Genomic DNA, 14393 nt, shown 5'->3' with positions numbered 1-14393 from the left:
GGCGGTGGGGGGAGGGGGCAGCGACGGCCGCAGCGCTCGGGTGAGCCCTCCGCGGGGGTCCTGGGGTCCCCCGAGCCTGTGGACAGCCTTGCTGGGGGGAGATGGGGAGGCAGGGAAGGGGCTCCCGGCCCGCAAGATGCGGGGCCACGTCTGCGAGGCGGGGCGGGGCGGAGCGGGGCCGGGGGGAGCGCTCCTCCGCGGTGGCCGCCGGCGCCACCGCACCGACCTCCCTCCCGCCGCCGCGAAGGGCCTTTGTCTGGGCGTCGCATCGGAGGGTGACGAGCGCTGCTGAGAACGAGGGAGACTTCCCATCGGTTCTGCGACACCCGGGGGTTCGTCCCGGGGGAAGGGGGGTCCTGGCTCCGTGCCGGCTGGAGAGATGGTGCGGAGAGTCCCGCCTGCGGGCGGGGCCCGGGCCCGTGTGGCCGTGGGCGGCTCCTGCCTGCGGTCAGAGCAGGATGCGGGGTCCCTGGGAGCCCCGACTTCTGGTTCAGGGAAAAGGAAAAACGGGCGCTGGGTTGCCTCGGGCAGTGAACCTGTCAGAGGATGGGCCGCTTTGCCAAGTGCTTTATTTTTCCGCACTTTTGCCATCGGTGTGCCGACCATACTCCCGCCCCTCACAGCAGTGATGAGAGTATGGGTAGCATCTGAATTTCTGAGTAAGCTGGGAATACAGTTTGGGGGAAAGGAAAAAAATACCTTTTTGTCAACCGAAAATAGCCATTGGGATCAGTTGTGTGAAATGTCTCGGTTAACTTGTGATTCAGCTGAATCAGCTGTGCGCGGGAACCTCCCTGTGAGGTTGGACCCCGTTTTTATTTCCTCGGGGAAAAGGAAGGAGTCATGCAACACAGGCCGAAAGTTGTAATGGAAAAAACAAGTTAAAATGAGTGGAAATTGAGTGGCTTCCCCTGTATCCCCTTATTTCTCAGTGTGTTTTTATATACTTGTCATGGTTGTTACTCGTGATACTGGAATCTTAGAATTTTAACTACCTTTTATTTTGTTGCCAATATAATTCTGAACTTTTTTTTTATTTTTTTCCCTTGGAATTCATCTTTGGATGGTTCCTGCTAGCCACCTTTTGCATGAGACCCTTAAACATGTTGTCTATTAGTCTAAACTTATCTCTACAGAAATTCATGAAAAAAACAACAAAGCAAAACAAAAGCTCATTCTCCCTGAAAAGGGGTACATTGAAAGTAAAACAAATACCAGAGACTAGCCAGTTTGCAGGATCTTGGGGATAATTCATTAACTAGGACTGGAGTGGGCATGATAGAGTTCTCTAGCGCATGTGAGAGAGACATAAAGAGAAGTTGTAGGTCAGTTAGGAAGACTAATTTGTCCACCAAGGAAACGCAAGCAGCCGTTGGTTTTATAGGGAAGGAAAGGGTTTGTACTAGTATATTGTTCAATGTCATGTCTTGCAAATGAAGTTGGACTCCTTTCTTGTGCTTTCAGCTACAAAAGACCCCACAGCTGTAGAGAGAGCGAACTTGTTAAACATGGCTAAGCTGAGCATCAAAGGACTCATTGAATCTGCTCTCAGCTTTGGCCGCACTTTGGATTCTGACTATCCCCCCTTGCAGCAGTTCTTTGTTGTTATGGAACACTGTCTGAAACACGGTCTTAAAGGTATCATTTTTAAAAATTAATTAACTTTAAGATCATTTCCCCCTCCCCCAATCTTAAACATCCTTAGAAATGTGGTGGTTTTGAGGCCATAATTACTGTTACTTTATATTTTAAAATACTCGGTGGGTTGGTTTTGGGAGAAAATGTCCTACTGTTTTATGTTTTGAAATGGGTGGTCTTAGAAAATGCTTACTTGATTGTGTTTGGTTAAAAAGCATATTTAATTTTTAAAATTTTCAACATACCCTGAATTGGTTTCCATCTTCTAGAACAGTGATAGTGAACCTATGACACGCGTGTCAGAGGTGACACGTGAACTCATTTTTTGGGTTGATTTTTCTTTGTTAAATGGCATTTAAATATATAAAATAAATATCAAAAATATAAATCTTTGTTTTACTATGGTTGCAAATATCAAAAAATTTCTATATGTGACACGGCACCAGAGTTAAGTTAGGGTTTTTCAAAATGCTGACACGCTGAGCTCAAAAGGTTCGCCATCACTGTTCTAGGACATTTATGGAATTATTTTAAAAATGTTAAATTTGGTGATTCTGATATGAACTCTTCTTATTAGTTTGAGCCCTATTGAACAAATACATTAAAATAGTTGATTGCTGAGCCCTCCTGTTATGGCTCAGTGGTTGAGCATTGACCTATGAACCAGAGGTAACGGTTCGATTCCCAGTCAGGGCACATGTCCAGGTTGCGTGCTTGATCCCAGTAGGGGGCTTGCAGGAGGCAGCTGATTAATGATTCTCTTTCATCATTGATGTTTCTATCTCTCCCTCTACTTTCCTCTCTGAAATCAATAAAAAAATATATATAAAATAAATTAAAATAGTTGATTGTTGAAATCTAAACCTCCTTAGTGCATGGGAGCATGTCTTCTGGATTGGATTATTGTAGAAATGTGAGTGCTCCCTGAAAACAATGATAATAGTGAATATTCTTCTATACAGTTCATATTGAATAATGTGTGTAAAATATTTGTATTATATTTAGTTATTTAACATATGTTGTGTAATACCAGTTCTTTCACTTTAAATAACTACTTGCCATGACCTTTGCGGTGGGGTTCAGGACCTGAAGGAGGGGCCAACACACAAATGAAAATACTATACAAGAAATACGGATTTAGAAGGCATTGTGGGCCAGGTGGAGCCTCTTTCTTGAAGACGCACACCTACTTCTGGCCTGGTCTATTTTTTTTTACTTGAATACACATTTGCGCTTTAGCAATGCATACATACAGGCTATCAAAGGTAAGGTTTGGTAAACAGTAAAAGGATTATCAGGTTAGGGAATTGCCTTGAGCCACCACTATCTCAACAGACGGTGCTTAGCCGCAGCCCTGCTAATGCCCAAGGTCAGTGGTCGGCAGACTGCGGCTCGCGAGCCACATGTGGCTCTTTGGCTCCTTGAGTGTGGCCACGAAGTTTCAATCGCACTATACGTGCGCGCCCGCACGTGGTATTTTGTGGAAGAGCCACACTCAAAGGGCCGCAGTTTGCCGACCACTGTCCAAGGTCCATCGGCCTTCCGAGTTCCTTGGTGCATTGACAGTATTGGCAAGTGGTGACTTCCCGCACTTCTAATAACAGTTGTTGACAGTTTTGGTCTTTAATTCATATTATCAGCATCTGTGTAGAGGGCTATATAAGTTATATTAAGGTGACTATTATAAAGCAAAAGAAGCTTGGCTTTTTGTTTATACTTGGAGCCTGAGTAGGTTAGGATGGCTTAGAAGTTCTGACTATGGTGCATGAAAGTGTGGGTTAATGTAAAAAGCAAAAGAGGATATTTATCTAAATATGGTTTTAATAAACTGAGAAGGAGTCTTGGCACCAAAATTTGAGAAACCCTATGTGACGTTATTAATGTACTCATTTCTTTTTCTTTAAACTTTTTATTAATTTATTTTTATTGAGATATAATTGACAAGTAGCATATTTCAGTTATACAACAAAATGATTTGATATTAGTATATGTTGTGAAATGATCACAAGTCTAGTTAACATCATCACCATATGTAGTTACAAGTTTTTTTCTTGTATTGAGAACTTTTAAGATTATTTTCTTAGCAACTTTCAAATATAATACAGTATTATTTATTTATTTATTTAAATATATTTCTTTATTAATTTCAGAGAGGAAGGGAGAAGGAGAGAGATAGAAACATCAATGATGAGAGAGAATCATTGATTGGCTGCCTCCTGCACACCCCACACTGGGGATGGAGCCCGCAACCCAGGCATGTGCCCTTGGCCAGAATCGAACCCGGGACCCCTCAGTCTGCAGGCCAATGCTCTATCCACTGAGCCAAGCCGGCCAGAGCAATACAGTATTATTTAAGTTTATATACTTATTTTCCTCTTGTAGCTTATGTTTTGTATACATTGAAGAGAAGATTAGAAGCAGCAAAAGTGGGTCAGATTGGCAGCTAAGAGCAACTCATCAGGAAATACTCAAAAGGGTCTCCTATTAAAATGCAGCAACGTCTCATTATTGAGGTGGTTAGTCATATATATTTTTTAATTTTAAATTAAAATTTTTTTTCGATGTATAAATATATTTAATTTAAGGTGAGATGGCTTCTTTTTCCTGGAGTTCCTGGGGGAGAGTAATAGGCTTCTCTGCCCAAAGTAAAGACCTAAATTTAAATTTTTAAAAAATACTTTTATTGATTTCAGAGAGGAAGGGAGAGGGAGAGAGAGAGAAACATCAGTGATGAGAGAGAATCATTGATTGGCTGCCTTCTGCACGGACCACACTGGGGAATCGAGCCTGCAACCTGGGCATGTGTTCTGGGGAATCAAACCTTGACCTCCTGGTTCATAGTTAAATTGAACCATGCTGCTTGGGCTATACTTCTTAAATGTGATCATCATACACACTTCTACACATACTGAAGGTCTAATTATGGTAATTCTTGTATACAATATAGTAGTGCTAACTATAGTCATCATATTATACATTACATCCCCATGATTTATTTGGCTCCTTCAGTCATTTTATCCACCCCTACCCTCTGCCTTTGGCAACCACCAGTCTCTTCTCTGTATCTATGAGTTTGTTTGTTTTTTAGCTTCCACTTTTTAATTAAAGGCTTATGATAATTTAAAAAATATGTCAATAGAGAAATCTACTCTTTTTGTACATGCATCAAATAACTTAGAAGCACATAGAGCAAAAACACAGTTTCCCTTCATTTTCCTCCCTAAAGGGAATTCTTTTTTTTTTTTTTTTTTTTTTTTTTTAATATATTTTATTGATTTTTTACAGAGAGGAAGGGAGAGAGACAGAGAGTTAGAAACATCGATGAGAGAGAAACATCGATCAGCCGCCTCCTGCACATCTCCTACTGGGAATGTGCCCGCAACCCAGGTACATGCCCTTGACCGGAATCGAACCTGGGACCTTTCAGTCCGCCATTTATGTAAGTGTCCTTATCACACTTGTAGTGGTTGTATACTGTTTCATTGTATATGTACACCATAACTTTTTAAAAAATATATATTTTATTGATTTTTTACAGAGAGGAAGGGAGAGGGATAGAGAGCTAGAAACATTGATGAGAGAGAAATATCGATCAGCTGCCTCCTGCACCCCCCCACTGGGGATGTGCCTGCAGCCAAGGTACATGCCCTTGACCGGAATCAAACCTGGGACCCTTCAGTCCGCAGGCCGACGCTCTGTCCACTGAGCCAAACCGGTTAGGGCACACCATAACTTTTTAAGTATTCTCCTCTTAATGTACACTTAGTTTCCAGTTTTTTACTATTAAAATTGTGCTGTAAGGTCATCTTTGGGTATATATGTTTGTGCACATGTGCTAGGATTTCTTTAGAATTCCTAGGTGTAGAATTACTGGGTCAAAATAAGCAAATGGCATCTATGCAGGTTTCACTAATTTATCAAATAACAGTGAATGTGTTTGTTTCCCCACATTTTTGCCTGTTCTTGACTATCAGTCTTTTTGAAAAGTTCCTTTGTATTTTAAAAAATAGCAGAAACTTAGATTTTTATTTCCCCCCAACCTGCTGAAATGGAATTTGCCAAAAGATGGCCAAAATAATTAAATTTTAAACTCTTTTCTGAATTTATTTTCCTTTACTTCAAAGGATAACACGAGGCATGTCCTAATAGTCATGGGCTTATTTTGGTGAATCACTTTAAAGCTACTTTGTGCCGATTGATTTTTCTCCCCCAAGGAAAAGTTGCCTATCTTTGTGGTTGTCCACGGCTGGTGCATGTTAGAGGCACACGGGATCTGCAGGAGAGCTGGTCAGTCTTAAGAAAGAAATGGATAGTGATTTCATGGTTTTATATTACCCAAACCTCAGAAGAAAATAAAAGGAAAAGTAAAGCCACAATTTTTACATGTTTAAAAGTAAAGTGACTTTTGTCCTGGTTTACTTAATAAACTGATAAAGATCAGCCTTTATTTTGGTACTGGTAAATAATGAGCCCTTATTACAGTATTTTTTTTTCACCGTAATTACCTGCCTGCATATTTCTGATAAGGACAAATATCAGGATCCTGGTTAACAGGCTCTTCTTGATCAACAGGGCTGTGGTGATTAAAGAGGTAAGGTCTCTGAATAATTGTATGTTGTTAGAAATGTTGAAACTAAATATTTCAAAGGAAGTTAGTACAGTTATATACATATGTTGAAGTCATATTCATCATATTTTCTTTTTTTCAGTAAGAAAATCATTTTTGAGTTATAATAAAACTATCTGGGGTCCTTTGGAACTGGTGGAGAAGCTGTACCCAGAAGCAGAAGAAATAGGGGCCAGTGTCCGGGATTTACCTGGTCTTAAGTAAGGAATCTTATTACTTGCTCATTTCTAACCACAGAAGTGTATATATATATTTTTTATTTTTAATATTTTTATTGATTTCAGAGAGAAAGAGAGAGGGAAAGAGAGAGGTAGAAACATCAATGATGAGAGAGAATCACTGATTGGCTGCCTCCTGCACGCCCCCCACTGGGGACCTAGCCCTGCAATCCAGGCATGTGCCCCTGACTGGAATTGAACCCGGGACCCTTCAGTCCGCAGGCTGACACTCTATCCACTGAGCCAAACTAGCCAGGCCACAGAAGTATATTTACTGTTCCTTAAAAGTACCTCACATTCTACTTCAGTGATGGCGAACCTATGACACGCGTGTCAGAGATGACATGCGAACTCATTTTTTTGGTTGCTTTTTCTTTGTTAAATGCCATTTAAATATATAAAAGAAATATCAAAAATATAAATCTTTGTTTTACTATGGTTGCAAATATCAAAAAATTTCTATATGTGACACGGCACCAGAGTAAGTTAGGGTTTTTCAAAATGCTGACACGCTGAGCTCAAAAGGTTCGCCATCACTGTTCTAGTTTATCTTCTCTTGGCCTTAAATAGCTTTCTTCCATTCTCTCCTAATAAAATTCTCTTCAATCTTTATGGTTCATCTCAGATTTCATTTCTTTTATGGTTTTTCTTAGCCCTGTCAGTAAGAATTAAGTGTTAAATACTCTAATCACTATAGTCATTCCTTATTATATCACTTACTGGAGGCCCAGTGCACAAAATTCGTGCACAAATACAGTCCCTAGGCCTGGCCTGCGATCAGGGTCATCTTCCCTGGCAGCCAGCCCTACCTCCCGCCGCCACCCACCCCCAGTTCCCTGTTCCCCATCGGGTGATCGGAGCCTGCCTGCTTGGGGAAGGGACCAAGAGGTTGGCCGGCAGGCCCCGATAGGGCAATCGGGGGCTGCGGGCTGGGGGCAGCTCCTGCATTGAGCGTCTGCCCCCTGGTGGTCAGTGTGCGTCATAGCGACCAATTGTTCTGCCATTGGGTCAATTTGCATATTACCCTTTTATTATATAGGATTTTAGTTCAGCATTGTAATGCACGAAGTTGCAAGTCCTTTTAAGGTAGGATGTGTCAATTATGCATTTCTGTTTCCTGAGTGTTAAACTATTTTGCAGTAATAGGCAGTCAGTCAGTAACAGTAACAGTTTGTTGGAGACTGATTAGGCTAAATCCAGGCAAAGGCTCAGGAGGTTCTGAGTTCTCAGATAAGCCATTTATGTAACACTAGAGGCCTGATGCATGAAATTTGTGCAAGGGGCTCCCCACGCTGCGGCGGCGGCTGACTCTGCCTTGGCCCCCGCTGCTGTGGCTTCGTCCAGAAGGTCGTCCAGAAGGATGTCTGGTCTAATTAGCATATTACGCTTTTATTATTATGGATAAGACATATGCAAATTACTTTCTTTCTCTGAAAATTAGGACCTATAGGGTTCCCTGCCTGTTTCACTCGACAAATGTATATGAAATGTCCTAAAAGCTGAATATCCTAGCTAATAACTCACGATTGTTGAAATTTTTGCAGTCATAAAGTGTTCTTAAGGCAGAGATCTTACACTTGTCATGATATGACTAAGATGTAAGAGCTCCCTTTAGTATATCTTAATTCTTGTAAATGAGATAACTTTTTTATGTTTAGCATTTCCTGTCAGATCATCAGTTTGCTTTCTTTTAGACAGGTTTACAATTTAGGGTTTATATGTTATAGGGAATATGGTAGTGTTTTCTGGCTATCACAATATCTAAACGTTTACAAGTTATACTTAATCAAGTGATATACAGTAAGCAGCTACTATTAAGCACTGCATCAGGGTAATAAGATAATTATTTTACATGAATTATTTCATTTAGTGCTTAAATCAGTCTTCTAGGGTACAGATTATTATAATAAGTGTATAGATGTGAAAATAAAGGTTAGAGAAATTATAGTTAATAAATGGCAGAGTCAGGATTCAAACCCAATTTTTATTTTATTTTGTTTTAAAAAAATATTTTTATTGATTTCAGAGAGGAATGGAGAGGGAGAGAGATAGAATCATCAATGATGAGAAAATCATTGATCAGCTGCCTCCTGCACACCCCACACTGGGGATCGAGCCTGCAACCTGGGCATGTGCCCTGACCAGGAATCAAATCTCTTGGTTCATAGGTCAGTGCTCAACCACTGAACCACGCTGGCCAGGCTCAAACCCAGTTTTTAGAATTAAATAGCAAGTGATATTACATTTGATGTTTCTTATTTTTATTTATTTAAAAAAATTTACAGTTTTATTTTTCAATTACAGTTTATATTCAGTACTGTATTAGTTTCAGGTGTACAGCATAGTGACACTTGATGTTGTGTTTTTTTTTTCTCTTAATGTATTTGTATTGATTTCAGAGAGGAAGGGAGAGGGAGAGAGAGATAGAAACATCAATGATGAGAGAAAATCATTGATCGGCTGCCTCCTGCATACCCCCTACTGGAGATCGAGCCCGCTACCTGGGCATGTGCCCCTGACTGGAATCGAACCTGGGACCTTTCTGTCCACAGGCCGGCTCTCTATCCACTGAGCCAAACCTGCTAGGGCTGCTTTTTTATCTTTATAAATGATAGAACTTGGATAAGAGAGGTATGAGATTTAATATTTAAGGACAATTGATTAAAAGAAACATTTGAAAAATAGCAAGAAGCCTGGTGATTTCTCTCTAATTACCAGTGTGGCACCTTCTTAGCTTTGTTATGCTTTTTTAAAAAAGATGTTTTTATTGATTTTAGAAAGAGGAAGGGGGAAGGAGAGAGGGAGAGAGAGAGAGAAACATTGATGAAAAAGAATAATGTAAGACGGGAAACCATAAAAATACTAGAGGAATCCAAAGGCAACAAAATCTCAGACATATGCCAAAGCAATTTCTTCACCGATACAGCTCCTAGGGCATTGGAAACTAAAGAGAAAATAAACAAATGGGACTACATCAAAATAAAAAGCTTCTGCACAGCAAAAGAAACCATCAACAAAACAACAAGAAAGCCCACTGCATGGGAGAACATATTTGCCAATGTTATCACCGCTAAGGGTTTAATCTCCAACATTTATAGGGAACTCATACAACTTAACAAAAGGAAGATAAACAGTCCAATCAAAAAATGGGCAAAGGACCTAAATAAACACTTTTCAAAAGAGGACATTCAGAAAGCCAAGAGACATATGAAAACATGCTCCAAGTCACTAATCATCCGAGAGATGCAAATCAAAACAACAATGAGGTACCATCTCACACCTGTCAGAATGGCTATCATCAACAAATCAACAAACAACAAGTACTGGAGAGGATGCGGAGAAAAGGGAACACTCGTGCACTGCTGGTGGGAATGCAGACTGGTGCAGCCACTATGGAAGACAATATGGAGTTTCCTCAAAAAGTTAAAAATGGAACTCCCATTTGACCCATTGATCCCACTGTTAGGAATATATCCCAAGAAACCAAAAACACCAATCAGAAAGGATATATGCACCCCTATGTTCATAGCAGCACAATTTACCGTAGCAAAGATCTGGAAACAGCCTAAGTGCCCATCAGCAGATGAATGGATTAGAAAACTGGTATATCTACACGATGGAATACTATGCTGCTGTAAAAAAGAAGGAACTCTTACCATTTGCAACAGCATGGATGGACCTGGAGATCATTATGCTAAGTGAAATAAGCCAGTCAGTGAAAGAAAAATACCACATGATCTCACTCATTTATGGATAATAAAGACCATTATAAACTGATGAACAAAAATAGATACAGAGGCAGAGCAGCATTAAACAGACTGTCAAACTACAGCAGGAAGGCTGGGGAGGGTTGTGGGGGGTAAGAGATCAACCAAAGGACTTGTATGCATGCATATAAGCATAACCAATGGACACAAGACACTGGGGGGTAGGGGAGGCTGGGGGAGAAAAAAAAAGAAATATAGTCAATAGTATTGTAATAATGATGGTGTCAGATGGGTACTAGACTTAATCAAGGGATCACTTCATATGTTATATAAATTATATAAATGTCTAATGACTATGCTGTACACCTAAAATTAATAATGTAAACTGTAACTGAAAAATAAAATTTTAAATAAATTAAAAACAAAACAAAAAAAACAAAACCAGGATCGGCTATCTCCTGCACGCCCCCTACTGGGGATCAAGCCTGCAACCCAGGCATATGCCCTGACACGGAATTGAACCAGTGACTTCCGGGTGCATTGGACCGAAGCTCAATCGAGTCCTACCAGTCATGATAATTTACATTTGGCTACAGTGTTAATTATTTTTTGAAGGCATTATACTGCCTATTGATGTATTTTGCATATTCTTTTTATAGAAGGCTCAGTCCATCTGAAAAAATATTTCTTGTAGAAATATTCTCACTTTTTAGAGAGTCATTTATCTCAAAGCTTTAAATGGTACCTAGACGTCCTATAGGTGCAAATTTACCTTAGAGATTTAAATAGCTCACAGGGATTGGTTTGCATGCTCAAAGAAGCTAGTTTAAAACTATAGAAACAGACAAAACTATGATAAATTGCCTTTTTAAAAAATTAATGTACCTCAACAGAGATAGAACATATGGTTTATGTTCTTTGGGCTGGGACTATTTTCTTACCAGTTGGTTTTACTTTTCAGGACTCCCCTGGGTCGTGCAAGAGCATGGCTTCGTTTAGCCCTCATGCAGAAAAAAATGGCTGATTATCTTCGTTGCTTAATTATTCAAAGGGATCTCTTGAGGTTAGTACCATTAAGTCATGTTCATTTTCATTTTTTATTTCATTGATATCCTGTCTCCCAAAAAGCATTAAAGATGTGAAAAAGGACTCGTAAAATACAAGATGGCATAAACACAGGGAGGAGCGAAACGAGTGAGAAAACCATGGTGGAGATGTAACATTGATTAGGAACTAGCTTAAAAAATGATAAGGAAGAAATTTATATTTCTAAGTTTCCTTTTTTTAAGCCTAATATACATCTTTTTTCTAAATTACAGTTAATTTTATGAATAAAAATATATAGTGAAATTTGGGGCTTTAATTCAAGGGATCTCTTTTTAGATCTTGAATATCCAACTTCTGCTTTGACTGTATTGTGGGCTTTCTTTAAACTATCAGTTTAAATTGAAAGCCAAGTGCCTACGACAGACTTTCAAAGTAAGATAATCAGTTCTTAAAGGGAGTGGGGCCCATGGGAGCCCCTCAATTCACCCTTGTTCTTTTAGAGTGCTTGTCTGATGTTTGGGAGAATTTTGTCATCTTTGGTTTTACTTGTGACTCTAGTTCATCTTCGTTTTCCCATTTTGTAAATGAGAATGACTATACTTTAAGCACCTGCAATTTCTCAATAATATTCTGAAGTGATTAAATACTATACAAGGGACTTAAAATTTTTTTTAAAAAAAATTTATTTTAGAAGAAGGGGGAGAGAGAGAGAGAGAGAGAGAGAGAGAGAGAGAGAGAGAGAGAAAGAAACATTGATTGGTTGCCTTTCCCAAGTGTCCCGACCAGGGATCAGACCTGCAACCAGGTATCGAACCTGCTACTTTTTGGTACAGTGCATAGATGATGCTCCAACCAAGTGAGCTACACCAGCCAGGGCTACATTGGACTTCTTTTTTTTTTTTTTTTTTAAATATATTTTATTGATTTTTTACAGAGAGGAAGGGAGAGGGATAGAGAGCCAGAAACATCGATGAGAGAGAAACATCGATCAGCTGCCTCCTGCACATCTCCTACTGGGGATGTGCCCGCAACCAAGGTACATGCCCTTGACCGGAATCGAACCTGGGACCTTTCAGTCCGCAGGCCGACGCTCTATCCACTGAGCCAAACCGGTTTCGGCTACATTGGACTTCTTGAGGAAGGCATGAGTCAGTGATAACTAGTTCTTTGAATATAAATTGTCAAATATTAGTTTGTTTTTTTAAAAAATATTTTTATTGATTTCAGAGAGGAAGGGAGAGAGAGAGAAACATCAATGATGAGAGAGAATCATTGATCAGTTGCCTCCTGCATGCCACTCACCAGGGATCGAGCCAGCAACCCAGGCATGTGCCCTTGACCAGAATTGAACCCAGGGACCCTTCAGTTTGCAGGTCAACACTCTTATTCACTGAGCCAAACCAGCTAGGGCTCAAGTATTAGAGTGTTTTTTAAAAATATATCTTATTTATTTATTTTTTTAATTGATTTCAGAGAGGAAGGGATAGGGAGAGAGAAAGAGAAACATCAGTGATGAGAGACTCATTGATTGGCTGCGTCCTGCATACCCTCTATTGGGGATCAAGCCCACAACCCAGGCATGTGCCCTTGACCGGAATCCAACCTGGGACCCTTCAGTCCGCAGGCTGACACTCTGTCCACTGATCAAAATTGGCTAGGGCTCAAGTATTAGTTTTTAAACTGTCTAGTTTCTTTCACAGATCTCTTATTTGAACATTTTTTTAAGAATATAGATATCCATAGGTATCTTTTATTGGTTATTTATTAAGAACATTTGCAATACACATTTCAAATGCACTGACTTGAACATGGGTTTTGAAATGTTTCATATATTCATTTCCTTATCTTAGTCTTTCTCCCAAGGGTCTTATATCCTAGAATTGAAAATTCAACTCTAATAAAAAGTGTTGTAATCATATCAGTAACAGTCTTTTGAGACATTCTAGGCCTCAATGATGCCTCTTTTTCTTTTGATCTCTCTCTGCTTTTCTTCTCTCTCACTCAGAATTTCTTTTTCAATTTTGTATCCTTCAGTCTGTCTTTTATGTTTTCTGCATAGACATTTAAATTTCAAAAATTTTAAATTATTCACATATAGAAAGGCTAATTTGAAGATACCTAATATTTTTGGTTCCATGTTTGTAATTAGGTGCTGAGATTTTAAATTTTAGTTTTTGAAATAAATTTGTGATTTACGGTTTTTATTTAATTTTCACAGTGAATTCTATGAATATCATGCACTAATGATGGAAGAAGAAGGAGCAGTAATTGTTGGGCTACTGGTTGGCCTGAATGTGATAGATGCTAATCTGTGTGTAAAGGGAGAGGATTTAGACTCACAAGTAAGTAGAAGTGACTAGTACCCAATGCAGAGTGTTTGCAGTTTGCACTGCTCCGCTTTGATACAGGTCTTACTCTATAAGTTGTAAACAGTGCTGTTAAACAGTAAAGGAAAATTAAGAATGAAATTTATTTGTATGTTAAAGGTACATCTGATATTTCTCCCCTTTAAATAGAAATAACTTTATTTATAAATTCAGGTTGGAGTGATTGATTTTTCCATGTATTTAAAGAATGAAGATGATATTGGAAATAAAGAAAGGTATGATTTCCATAAGTTACTTCACATGTATTTTTTTATGTAGCTCTTTATAATCAGTATGAGGTCCATCTATTTATCATGTGGTTTTTATTTCCTTTATTTGTGTGTATTTCCTGCTTTGTTTAGTTTTCACTCCATTTGTAAGCTTTACAAAGCAAAAACCACTTGGAAGGAGGCTTTAGTATGATGTGTAACTTCTGGTTTACATGTTAATAGTTAATAGACCCATTTTAATAGTTAGCTGTGTTTTGTGATAAAAGGGATGAAAGCTTATTCACAAGCTTACATATGCTGGTTTATTTCAAGAGCTAATTGTGTTTGTTTATTTAAATTGTGTTTAAATTTAAAACATACTTCTACTGAAAAGAGAAGATAATTATGTAATATAATAGAGGTGCTAATTATTGCTATGGCAGTCATAATATATAAATGTATCGAAGTAACATGTTGTATGCCTTAAATTTACAGTGTTATATATCAATATATTTTAATAAAAAATAAACCATAATGATGCAAAATTTTAAAAAATACTAATGATATTGTTAAATCTAGTA

At 38.9% G+C, this 14393-nt stretch overlaps 1 protein-coding gene across 1 annotated transcript in view; it reads left to right on the top strand.

Annotated features, from left to right (window-relative positions):
* The first annotated feature begins 502 nt into the window (after window positions 1-502).
* Window positions 503-14393, top strand: part of RUFY2 (RUN and FYVE domain containing 2) — a 42182-nt gene continuing 28291 nt past the window's right edge. Inside the window, exons 1-6 of the mRNA XM_023754632.1 lie at window positions 503-634; window positions 1465-1638; window positions 6348-6465; window positions 11152-11253; window positions 13456-13579; window positions 13778-13839. Coding sequence (XP_023610400.1) covers window positions 547-634; window positions 1465-1638; window positions 6348-6465; window positions 11152-11253; window positions 13456-13579; window positions 13778-13839 — 668 coding nt within the window. The 5' untranslated portion in view covers window positions 503-546. The remainder of the gene's footprint in view (window positions 635-1464; window positions 1639-6347; window positions 6466-11151; window positions 11254-13455; window positions 13580-13777; window positions 13840-14393) is intronic.

Source organism: Myotis lucifugus, unplaced genomic scaffold, assembly GCF_000147115.1.
Source record: "Myotis lucifugus unplaced genomic scaffold, Myoluc2.0 scaffold_62, whole genome shotgun sequence".
In the NCBI taxonomy this organism is placed as follows: domain Eukaryota; kingdom Metazoa; phylum Chordata; class Mammalia; order Chiroptera; family Vespertilionidae; genus Myotis; species Myotis lucifugus.
The sequence above is the reverse complement of the archived record's forward strand: the minus strand, read 5'-3'. Positions and strand labels throughout refer to the sequence as shown.